Consider the following 12,944-nt stretch of genomic DNA (forward strand, 5'->3'; position numbering starts at 1 on the left):
CAGCCCATATTTCTTTTATAAATATAATAAAACTAAAGACTTTTCGGAGATGTGAAGGATGCAATACTACTCTATAGGTACTCAAGATTGACATGAGATTGACTGAAACTGAGTGTTTCACCCCCCCTTAAATGGCAGCTTCCGGTGTGTTGTCGCCTTTTATAATGCTGAGGTGAAATGCTGTAGTAATACTAAAAATCTGCGGAACCATTTGATGTGACAACACACACACACACAACCGCTAAAAATAGATCACGTACACGTGAATGCTTGCTTTGCATTTTTTTGCAAGATCAAACTTGAGCAGTCACTTAAACACGCACGTTCGCCATTATAGACATATTCGAATTATAGTCCATATACAGCGCAGGGTCAATAATTCAAACCCTAATAGCTTATAAACAGATTTCCTCAAATAATAGTTAGTCCACAGTCAACTTAAGTGGATTGGATTTGGAATATAGAGATGCGTTCTGTTTTAATGTGCTCAGGTGTACCTAAAATAAAACGTTTAATATACAGTTTTGTGGCTCTTAGTTTCTTTTTAATTACCCATTTATGTTCACTGTTCTTTTTTTTATAAATACCTTTAGTATTTATATTAAATCTGTATTCGAGTTGAATCGAGAATCGGAAATCGAATCGAATTGGAACATCTTAATCGATACCCAGCCCTATAGTTAAGCTTCGTCCACCAAGTATCTATCACTATAAAAGCCTAGGAACCCGTTTAGGAAATGCTAAAACATGTTAGCAATGTGTTAAAACCTGTTAGAAACGTGCTAATGCATGCTAATTCATGTTAGAAACAATGTCAATGTGTTAACATTTTGGCAACATACCAAAACATTTTAGCAAAGTGCTGTTTAATGCAAGCAATGTGTTAATCCATGTTACCACATCTTCATGGATTAACACATTGCTTGCATTAAATGGAGTAGCTCGCTACTACTTCATCCAAGCAAGGTGTTAAGAAATGCTAGCAGCATGTTAAATCGTGTAAGCAATGTTCATGCTTAATTCATGTTAGCATCATTGCTAAAACATGTTAAGGGTGCATCTCAATCAGCTCCCTAGTTCAGTAGTCAGGCCACTGATCAGGGAGTCAGCCCATTGACTTGTGTCCTGATCAGTGCCCTGACTAGGGAACTCATTGAGACGCACCCTAAGAATGTGTTAACACATGGTAGCACCATGCTAATTCATGCACGCAATGTTAAAACATGTTAGCAATGTGTTAATTCATATTACCAACATGCTAAATCATGTTTGTAACATGTTGCAAGCATTTCAATGGGTTACTAACATGAATTAGAACGTCTTAGCAAATTTGGTGAGACGTTCATGTTAGTAACCCGTTAAAATGCTTGCAACATGCTAGCAAAATAATGTTGATAAAACTTGCTAACAGCTTGATAAAATGTGCTAGGAAGCTCATAAAACTTACAGATAAGGCTTGGTCAAGCCAGCGTAAAATATTTTCCTGACGAACGTCACATTCTAGTTTGCGAATTGAGTTTGTTTGTTCAACAGTTACCAGCTGAGGATTGAGTGCATGTTACTGTGTGAGGAGACGCTGTCGGTGCTCGAGATCATGAAGCCAAAGGTCGAGCTGGTGGAAGCGGCCTGTGAAAGTCAGTATAAACCAGTTATTTCCTGTTTATTAAAGGGATAGTTCACCTAAAAATGAGCCTGTGATGTTTATCTGCTGACCCCCAGTGCGTCCAACATGAGAGTTAAAAACACACAGACGGATCCATATTAAACCCTGTGGCTTCAACTGAAGAAGGTCAAAATACCAAATAAATATTTACGTAGATGCCTCATTCGACCCGCGCAGGCACTAATGAGGTTTCTATGTAAATATATCTATGATCGCGCCTTTTACCTTCTTCAGTGGAAGTAACGGCGCTAGGATTAATATACTAATATACATACTGTTGTGTTTCTGGCAGTGTCTTAAGACATCAGTGTGTCTCCATGAGCCTCAGGGTTTAATATGGATTCGTATGTCTGTGTGTTTTTTACTCTCATAGAAATACACCCCATTGACACGCATTATACGAGCAACGGCTGAGTTAAAAATCTTCATTTGTGTTCTCCTGAAGAAACAAACACACCTACATCTCGGACGCCCTGGGGGTCAGCAGATAAACATCACACGCTCATTTTAGGGTCATCTATCCCTTTAAGCTCTTTAGAAATAAATGTGATGACTTTTAAATTCTTCCTTAAATGCTCAAGGTGCAGTTTATTTCTTGAGATCTGAATCATTCAGTGAGATTGTCATGCATATTTACACGCGGCGTGAGATGTGTTCACAGTTAATGTGCAATCATCAATGCATGCGTTAATGTTTGTCACACATTATTGTTTAACATTTACAGTATTTCTAAGCACACACACAATTAAATGTGAGTGTGTGTGTGTGTGTGTCACCCCGCAGGTCTCAGGAAAAGTTCACTGCTGCCTAGTTTCTGCAAGCTCATCCTTGATGTTGGAAACTTCCTCAACTATGTAAGGAAAACACCATTTAAAGTGGCCCTATTATGGTTTTTAGGATAATGTTTAGGGCTGTGCGATATTGAAGAAATGCGATATGCGATCTCTTGTTAAATAATGCGATTTTCGATATGCGATACAATATTGCAATTAGTGTGCAAAATCTATTTAAATGACAGTAAAAAAAATATTTAACTGAGAATGAAACCATTTGCGTTTCACATTCTTTCTGGGAAAAGAAAGCATCGCTGCAACTTCTGAAAGTGGCCAGCTGTGTTGTAGAATAATTTTGTCAAAAATTGTTCACGTTTCGGTGTGTGTGTGTCAAACAGCGCAAGACTGCAAATTATTGTTTTTCACAAATTATTGCGTTTAATAACTCTTTAACGTCAAGCAAGTCACATAAGTAACAGTAACGTTAAGCCCAGTCTATTCTCTGCCCAATGTGTGTCCAAAAACTTACACTTTTCACAATGTTGATGTAGCCTATTAAAATCTTTCAGATATTGCGAGCCATTGCTTTATGCATATTGCAATATGTACATTTGCGATATTCCGATACTTTTTTTTTAGCCCTAGTAATATTCATGCAGTGTTTAATAAAGCTTCTTTGGTAAAATCTCAAAGATAAATGGAGTTTCCTAAAAGACAGCGTCTCTTAGCCCCGCCCTATGATAATGAGCGTTTGCTTTCTGACCAATCAGAGCAGAGCAACTCTGAGGGGCGGAGCTTAGAGACTGAATCATTGACGGAAGCGTTTCAGACACTGAGAGAAAAGAGCTGATGCTGCAGTGGAGATTGAGACAAATAAAGGGTTTTATGACCTTAGATGCATGTGAACCTGTTGAAGAAGATGGCAAAACAACATTTTGGCTGCATTTACACTGCAGGTCTCGATGCACAATTCCGATTTGGTGACTATATCTGATTTTTTTTGACGACCCGCTTACATCATCTTTTAAAAGCGATTTACACTGTACACTGACGAAACAGCCCAAGACGCTCTTAGCCGAAAAAGGAAGAAAATCGGCGTGATATGCAATGGACGCAGACAAAATGATTATTCAATGTTTTGCTGTCTGCACTTTTCCACACATCTTTAAAGGTCAGCGAAACATTTCTCTCGTAAAGCGGAGAAAAAGAGGAGAGCCCTTGACGGGGTTGCCAAGTTTTCACAACAAAACCCGTCCAAATGCAACTCAAAACTGTGTTAAAGTAGCCCAATTCTGCAGGAAAACTGCGGACTTGGCAACACTGGCCCTTGATCGCAGTTCGTGTCCACCTGAGTCGACATCATTCGCCTCTGTAATTTTCTCACTGACGTCCAACTCGCATTTACTGGGGAATATCCGATCGGACCGCTTACATTATGCACGTATCCGATTCATAACGGATTTATTCCCACATATGGGTGAGGCCTGAATCTGATCTGAGGATATCGGAATCATGCGGGGGGTTTTCCTGGTTACACCTTCACATGTCATATCCGATCTGTGCCACATGAAAATCGGAATTGGGCCACTTGAACCATGCAGTGTAAATTAGAGGTCGACCGATAGTGGATTTTACCGATACCGATAGCTAGGTTGGACCTCGCTTGCCGATAACCGATTAATCGACCGATAGTTTTTAAAAAGATACTAGATTAAAATATAATAATAATACGTAATATAACAGGTAAGAAAGCAGTGCTGAACTTTATTACAAGAAACTTAAAAAAGTGCTGAACCATGAAAATGTGTTAAATTTCATTGGCAAATATGAAAATATTAAAATGAGTTCTAAGAGAAAAATAACTAAAACATTTAAATATTACAAATAAATTGTTCTTTAGCTGTAACCTAGAAACATGTATGTAAATGTCAGGTAACAGACTGCACGTCCCTTTTGTTAACAATGATGTATTTATTTAGCTTACATGAACTAAATGCATTATGTAATGTACATTTTGCAGCATGTATTAATATTCGAGCAATACAATTCTACCTTAATCATTCATGTTAGTTCATAGTGCATAAAAAAGGTTAACAGATAAAACTAACAATGAATAATACTTCTACAGCAGTTATTAACCTTACTTAATGTTACAAATTGAATATTATTGTATTATATTAAGTGTTATCAAAATAACAACATATGTATTGACGTCTAATGCGTTTATATTTCTGTTGGAGGCATGATGCAGGCCGCTCTCGCGCTATATAATGCCAGCAGACCCTTCTCAGAGCTCTCGTAGGCTACTGTGTAATGACAGCAGCCTTCTCAGCCGCTCCCGCAACGGACGCAAACCGGAAAAACTATCGGTTTTGATTTTTGCTGATAACCGATTGTTCCACCAATCAGCTATCGGTGCCGATTAATCGTCAAATCCGATGAATCGGTCGACCTCTAGTGTAAATGCGGTCTAAGAGCCTTTAAAATAGTATAATGGGGCACTTTAAAGAGTTTAATCTTCTTAGAGTATATATTATTATATTTGTATGGTTATTCATTCAGATGGTTATACATCAGTGCTTGACTGCATTTGTTCATGTAAACTTAGAATATGTTGTTGGTAATTCAGGATCCCGTCTGTGGCTGTAAAACACCTTGGAGACTGTGTTTGTTTAGTGTATTCACAGTGTCTAGTGAATGTATTCATTTTTGTCCAGGGAAGTCACACAGGAAACGCTGAGGGATTCAAGATTGGTTCCTTGTTGAAACTCACCGAAACCAAAGCAAACAAGAGTCGCATCACCCTCTTACATCACATCCTGGAGGTACTAGTAATGGTGTTTTAGTCATTTTAGCGTAAGTTCACCCAAATATAACATTTGAGTTTTACTCATGCTGTTCCAACCCTGTCCTGTAATGGCAAAAATAATTAACTCTGTCGCTTTACTGAATAAAAGACAAACATTAGCCAATTATCTTTATAAAGGTTTATTTCTTGCAAGAGAGCCACAGTCATCAGTGCCTGCATCGAGTGTGAACTGAAGACATAACAGAAGTCACAATCTCTTATACCCCCATATTCAAAACAATCCCTCTCAGTAGTTTTCCACACGTGGTAAGAGTGTTAAACACAGCACAGAAGTGTCCTGAATGGCAGAGACTCATATTAGCTCAATTTTTCCACAACAGTCTGTACAAGTATAGTGTGTTTAAATACTGTCAATCTCCAAAAAAACACATAAATGACAATAGTTATTTCAGTTACACAGTTCCTATGACTCAAGAACTTGTGGTTTGATCTTTTTTTGGTGTGTGCTTGGCAGCATAAAGTCTTTTACGAGGTCAGAATTAGATGAATATAAAATAAATTATACTTATTTTAAGGTTAAACTTTGCTTTTAATGGCGTCCTTTACTGAATCTCTGCATCTCGTGATTTCCAGGAAGCCGAGTTAAACCACCCGGAGCTGCTGAACCTTCCAGAAGACATCGAGGCCTGTGAGAGAGCAGCTGGGTAACGAGTGTGTGTGTGTGTGTGTGTGTGTGTGTGTGTGTGTGTGTCACAAGATCAGCGCTGTCAGTTCAGTCTTAACTGCTGCGTTGTGTGTGTTTGTTCTTTCAGTGTAAATCTGGACTCGATTCAGGCAGAAACAAATAATCTTCTGAAGAGACTAAAAGATGCAGAGAAGAAGGTGTCTTCATCAGTCGAGGATGTCAAGGAGCAGTTTTTAGGGCTTATTGAGGTAGAAACACTTCTTAAATGCTACTATTGTGAATATTAAATAAATCAAATATATTAAAGGTGCAGTATGTAAGATTTTTGGATCACAATATCCAAAAACCACTAGAACAGTGTTATATGTTTCGTTGACTTGTGTATTTACATTATCCCGAATGTTTAAATCCAGAGAAATAAGCTAGATTAATCAGGACACGGACCGTGTGTTTCTCGCCTATCAGTGACATCACACCTGCGTTACCCTCCTGTTTAATTTTGATTTTGTAGTAACCATGGCAACACTGTCGCCGCTTTAATATCTGGTGTGTTTTATTAGACACCGTTTGGATCATTGATGGACAGAAACTAATGATTGTTCTCCAGCTCAACAGTTAGTCTTGTTGTTTAAATCTGGTGTTGTTGATTTACCGTACAGAGTACCGTGTTTTACCGCCTAATATGATCTGACTCACTGCAGTGTGAACAAGTGTCTCATAGTAGCATCATAACATCACTTTAACACACTCACATGTGTGTGATATGATAAACAGTGCTGCTTTACACACACATGAGCGGAAGAAGAGGAAGCGTTCAACTGATGGAATAAAAGCTCCCCCCACTCAAGAGTCAAGACACGCCTTTGTTTTGAATAAGAGACATAAAGCGGTGAAAAATTACATATTGTGCCTTTAAAGCAGCAGATCCTTTAAGTCCTGTAAGTTGCGAGGTGGATCGGACTTGTTTGTTCAGCTGATCCCACAGATGCTCGATTGGATTGAGATCTGGGGAATCTGGAGGCCGAGTCAACGCCTCAAACTCGTCGTTGAGCTCCTCAAACCATTCCTGAAGCATTTGTGCTTTGTGTCAGGAGCATTATCCTGCTGGAAGAGCCACAGCCACCAGAATACCGTTTCCATGAAAGGCTGAACATGGTCTCAGCAATGCTTAGGTAGGTGGAGCATGTCAAAGTAACATCCACATGGATGGAGGACCCAAGGTTTCCCAGCAGAACATTGGCCAAAGCATCACACTGCCTCCGCCGGCTCGCCTTCTTCCCATAGTGCATCCTGGGGCCATGTGTTCCCCAGGTAAGCCACACACACACACACACCCGGCCATCCACGTGATGTCAAAGAACACGTGATTCCTCAGACCAGGCCACCTTCTTCCATTGCTCCGTGGTCCAGTTCTGATGCTCACGTGCCACTGTTGGTGCTTTCGGCGGGGTCAGGGGTCAGAGGTCACCCTGACTGGTCAGCGGCTATGCCGCCCCATACGCAACAAACTGAGCTGCTCTGTGTATTCTGACAGCTTTCTATCAGAACCAGCATTAACTTCTGGAGCAGTTTGAGCTCCAGTAGCTCGTCTGTTTGATCGGACCACACGGGCCAGCCTTCGCTCCCCACGTGCATCAATGAGCCTTGGCCGCCCATGACCCTGTGGCCGGTTCTCCACTGGTCCTTCCTTGGAGCACTTTTGATAGATACTGACCACTGCAGACCGGGAACAGCCCACAAGAGCTGCAGTTTTGGAGATGCTCTGACCCAGTCGTCTAGCCGTCACAATTTGGCCAAACTCGCTCAAATCCTTACGCTTGCCCATTTCTCCTGCTTCACACACATCAACTCTGAGGACAAAATGTTCACTTGCTGCCTAATATATCCCACCCACTAACAGGAGCCGTGATGAAGAGATCATCAGTGTTATTCACTTCACCTGTCAGTGCTCATAATGTTATGCCTGACTGTGTACATTAACTTCAGCGAATCATAACTTGCTATTGTTTCTAACTGTGCCTTTGCCTGTGTTTCTGTAGAGGAACTTGACGGCGTGTAAAGCTCTGGAGGAGCGTTTCACAAACATAGACAACAGGAAAGGTAGTCTGGCTCAGTATCTCTGTGAAGATGTCGGTCAGCTCTCGCTGGATGAACTCTTCAGCACCATCAAGATCTTCCGGCAGCTCTTCCTCAAAGCCTTAAAGGTCTGTGATTCTGAGTGGTTTGTTCCTGCCGCAGAGAGCATGAAATATACCTGAGCACCAATTAGGTTGTTCCTTCCTGTAGGAAAACAAGAACCGTAAAGAACAAGCTGCCAAAGCCGAGAAAAGAAAGCAGCAGCTGGCGGAGGAGGACTCCAAGAGACAGAAAGGAGAAGATGGGAAGATAAGTGAGTCGTTAATCTAATTAACCAGCGTATGTCTAATAATTGTGTTTGTCATGGCGCCCAGTTTTTCTTCTGCTGTGGATTCAGTATTTAGTGTGATGTTGAGTCCACGTCGGTGGAAGAATACAGATGTTTAAGAACTGTTAATGGGACCAAATGTTATACATTCACTTCTAATATTTGCAACCAAAAGCTTATTTCCGCCATGAAGAAAAACAAAGGTAATTGTGAGCTTTTTTTCCCATGCAACTCTGAGAAAATAGTCAGAAATTTGAGATCCAAAATTAGTGGTGGGGAAAAATTATTCGTGATTAACATCTCACAATTCTGCCTCTTTTTTTTTAATCACACACAAATTATTTTAAAAGTTGTGTGTGTGTGTGTGTGTGTGTGTGTGTGTGTGTGTGTGTGTGTGTGTGTGTGTGTGTGTGTGTGTGTGTGTGTGTGTGTGTGTGTGTGTGTGTGTGTGTGTGTATAATTATTTTTTTGTGTGTGCTGGGGAAAATTAATCGCATCCAAAATTGTGTTTACATAATATATGTATGTATACTGTGTATAATTATGTATATATAAATACTCATGCATGTGTTTGTATATATATGTATTTAAGAAAAATATATTTTTATAAAAAAAATATATTTATATAAGGTTAATTATTTAATATAAATAATTTAATATAAATAAAATGTGTATGTATTTTTATGTACAGGTCCTTCTCAAAAAATTAGCATATTGTGATTCATTATTCATAGTTCATTATTTTTCAAAATGTAATGATAAAAATTAAACTTTCATATAATTTAGATTCATTGCACACCAACTGAAATATTTCAGGTCTTTTATTGTTTTAATACTGATGATTTTGGCACACAGCTCATGAAAACCCAAAATTCCTATCTCAAAAAATTAGCATATCATGAAAAGGTTCTCTAAACGAGCTATTAACCTAATCATCTGAATCAACTAATGAACTCTAAACACCTGCAAAAGATTCCTGAGGCTTTTAAAAACTCCCAGCCTGGCTCATTACTCAACACCGCAATCATGGGTAAGACTGCCGACCTGACTGCTGTCCAGAAGGCCATCATTGACACCCTCAAGCGAGAGGGGAAGACACAGAAAGACATTTCTGAACGAATAGGCTGTTCCCAGAGTGCTGTATCAAGGCACCTCAGTGGGAAGTCTGTGGGAAGGAAAAAGTGTGGCAAAAAATGCTGCACAACGAGAAGAGGTGAGCGGAGCCTGAGGAAGATTGTGGAGAAGGACCGATTCCAGATCTTGGGGGACCTGCGGAAGCAGTGGACTGAGTCTGGAGTAGAAACATCTAGAGCTGCCGTGAACAGGCGTGTGCAGGAAATGGGCTCCAGGTGCCGCATCCCCCAGGTCAAGACACTTTTGGGCTACAGAGAAGCAGCACTGGACTGGTGCTCAGTGGTCCAAAGTACTTTTTTGTCTTTCATGTTATTGGGAAATCAAGGTGCCAGAGTCTGGAGGAAGACTGGGGAGAAGGAAATGCCCAAATATCTGAAGTCCAGTGTCAAGTCCCCACAGTCAGTGATGGTCTGGGGTGCCATGTCAGCTGCTGGTGTTGGTCTGCTGTGTTTTATCAAGGGCAGGGTCAATGCAGCTCGCTATCAGGAGATTTTGGAGCACTTCATGCTTCCATCTGCTGAAAAGCTTTATGGAGATGAAGATTTGGTTTTTCAGCACGACCTGGCACCTGCTCGCAGTGCCAAAACCACTGGTAAATGGTTTACTGACCATGGTATTACTGTGCTCAACTCTCCTGACCTGAACCCCATAGAGAATCTGTGGGATATTGTAAAGAGAAAGTTGAGAGACGCGAGACCCAACACTCTGGATGAGCTTAAGGCCGCTCTCGAAGCATCCTGGGCCTCCAGAACACCTCAGCAGAGCCACAGGCTGATCGCCGCCATGCCACGCCGCACTGAAGCAGTCATTTCTGCTAAAGGATTACCCAACAAGTATTGAGTGCAGAACTGAACATCATTATTTGAAGGTTGACTTTTTTGTATTAAAAACACTTTTCTTCTATTGATCGGATGCAATTTTGGGTTTATATGAGCTGTGTGACAAAATCATCAGAATTAAAACAATAAAAGACCTGAAATATTTCAGTTGGTGTTCATTGAATCTAAAATATATGAAAGTTTAATTTTTATCATTACATTAGGAGAAATAATGAACTTTATCACAATATGCTTATTTTTTGAGGAGGACCTGTATATACATAATAATTAAACACAGTATGTAAACACAAACTTTTATTTTGGATGCAAATTAATCATGATTAATTTTCCCCAGCACAAAAAAAAAAAAAAAAAATATATATATATATATATATATATATATATATATATATATATATATATATATATATATATATATATGTATGTGTGTGTGTGTATATATATATGTGTGTGTGTATATATATATTTATATATGTGTGTGTGTATATATATATATTTATATATGTGTGTGTATATATGTGTGTGTGTGTATGTGTGTATATATATATGTATATAATATAACCTCATTTAAAAAATAAATTGTGATTAAAAAAATGGCAGAAATTGTGAATGTAAACTTTTTTTCATTCGATGGAAAAAATATATATTATGGGATGTGTAAACTCAGAATTACGAAGATAAAATGTCAGCTGCGAGATGTCAATTTAGAATTCCAGAGGGAAAAGTCAGATGCGAGACATTAACTCTCAATTTTGAGGGGGAAAAAAGTCAATTTGGAGGTATAAACTTGTATTTCTAAAAAAAAAAAAAATGTCTGCATTCCAAGATAGTTACATTTCTTTTTTGTTTTAAATCCATGTTGGAAACAAGCTTCCATATGTTGCCCAACCCTAACAGAAATCTCTCTTCCACTCTTCCAGTCAGGAGAGGCCCTGTCCCGCAGGAGGAAGGCTGCATTATCGATCAGCTTTTGGCGGACATCCGAAAGGGCTTCCATCTGAGAAAGACTCGTCCCAGGTGCGAAACGGAAAGTGCCCCTTCTAGTGAAATGCATAGGGATACGGGACCGTCCGGTAAGAACATGAACCTGTCAGGCTCTCCACCGGCTCAATGCAAAAGTCTCAAACGCATCTGTTCGTTTCTCTGCTGGCTTGTGCTGTTGTCGATAGTGAGTGGATTAAAGGACAACTGCGGTGAGAAATGACCCTAGGGGTAATTAACAGACCGAGTAGATCGTTCTCTGGGATGCGTTTTCATGAAAATCGAATGTAAAGAGTTTTATCTCTGAACACAGATTAGCTTATAACGCTTGTCTACGGGGCACAGGGTAAGTGAAATTAAACCGCTAGTTAATACCACTAACAGCTCAACATAGCCTCACACTAACACGGCAGCATAATGAGGGTCCCTACAGGCAAACCGAAGCATTGAGAACTTTGTAAGAGTACAAACAGTTTAATAAGAAGATACTTTATAAAGACAGTACATTACGCGTTTACAGACGGCAGCCATCTTGGAGAACAGTCTCGACGAGTCGAGCCACGAGCGCTGTGCTAAGAGATGAACTGTGACAGAGTCTCATATGGTCCGTTGTTTCCGGAAGACTGTTTTCCAAGATGGCTGCCGTCTGTAAACGCGTAATGTTCTGTCTTTATAAAGTATCTTCTTATTAAACTGTTTGTACTCTTACACAGTTCTCAATGCTTCGGTTTGCCTGTAGGGACCCTCATTATGCTGCCGTGTTAGTGTGAGGCTATGTTGAGCTGTTAGTGGTATTAACTAGCGGTTTAATTTCACTGACCCTGTGCCCCGTAGACAAGCGCTATAAGCTAATCTGTGTTTAGAGATAAAACTCTTTACATTCGATTTTCATGAAAACGCATCCCAGAGAACGATCTACTCGGTCTGTTAATTACCCCTAGGGTCGTTTCTCACCAGAGTTGTCCTTTAAAGGGGAAGCCCATTCGATCTTCTCAGTTCAATGTATGATATAATAACCAACTGTAGCTTTCACTGCAGTCCAAAAAAAGCTTCTTTTGAAACGATTAAAAGACATAAAACACATGATTACATCAGCATGTGACCCCTTTAAAGCCGAAGCGTGTTTGCTTGTCCAGTCACTTATAGAGTCGGTGCGTGAGGGTTTAGACTTTTGGGATTTGAGCCTGATTCCTCACGTCCTGCTGCTCAACCAATCGGCTTTGCTGCTTCACCTTTTCACTGCTTCTGATTGGTGGTTTACATCAGTCTGAGCTGTCAGTCATGTGCCAGTGATATTAAATGCTTCACTGTTAACAAACCTGCATGTAAATGAGTGTAAACTGGGTAGTTGACTCTATCTATCTGTCTATCTATCTGTCTATCTATCTGTCTATCTATCTATCTATCTGTCTATCTGTCTATCTGTCTATCTGTCTATCTATCTGTCTGTCTGTCTGTCTGTCTATCTATCTATCTATCTATCTATCTATCTATCTATCTATCTATCTATCTATCTATCTATCTATCTATCTATCTATCTATCTATCTATCTATCTATCTATCTATCTATCTATCTATCGTGTGTGTGTGTGTAATAAAAAAAAGCTGATTATAAAGGGTGGAAAAAACATTTGCACCATTTAGACCATCAATTAA

General features: G+C 39.7%; 1 protein-coding gene across 5 annotated transcripts in view; it reads left to right on the forward strand.

The window, feature by feature from the left end:
• The window catches only part of inf2 (inverted formin 2), a 65,513-nt gene that overhangs the window by 43,920 nt on the left and 8,649 nt on the right, over positions 1 to 12,944 (forward strand). For 3 of the 5 annotated variants that reach the window (XM_067454863.1, XM_067454865.1, XM_067454864.1), the window contains exons 13-20: positions 1,534 to 1,634; positions 2,447 to 2,517; positions 5,154 to 5,261; positions 5,879 to 5,949; positions 6,058 to 6,178; positions 7,970 to 8,134; positions 8,217 to 8,319; positions 11,228 to 11,380. In XM_067454863.1, the coding sequence (XP_067310964.1) occupies positions 1,534 to 1,634; positions 2,447 to 2,517; positions 5,154 to 5,261; positions 5,879 to 5,949; positions 6,058 to 6,178; positions 7,970 to 8,134; positions 8,217 to 8,319; positions 11,228 to 11,380 (893 nt within the window). The remainder of the gene's footprint in view (positions 1 to 1,533; positions 1,635 to 2,446; positions 2,518 to 5,153; positions 5,262 to 5,878; positions 5,950 to 6,057; positions 6,179 to 7,969; positions 8,135 to 8,216; positions 8,320 to 11,227; positions 11,381 to 12,944) is intronic. The other 2 variants (XM_067454866.1, XM_067454867.1) reach the window with 1 other exon arrangement.

Source organism: Pseudorasbora parva, chromosome 10, assembly GCF_024679245.1.
Source record: "Pseudorasbora parva isolate DD20220531a chromosome 10, ASM2467924v1, whole genome shotgun sequence".
Classification (NCBI taxonomy): Eukaryota; Metazoa; Chordata; class Actinopteri; order Cypriniformes; family Gobionidae; genus Pseudorasbora; species Pseudorasbora parva.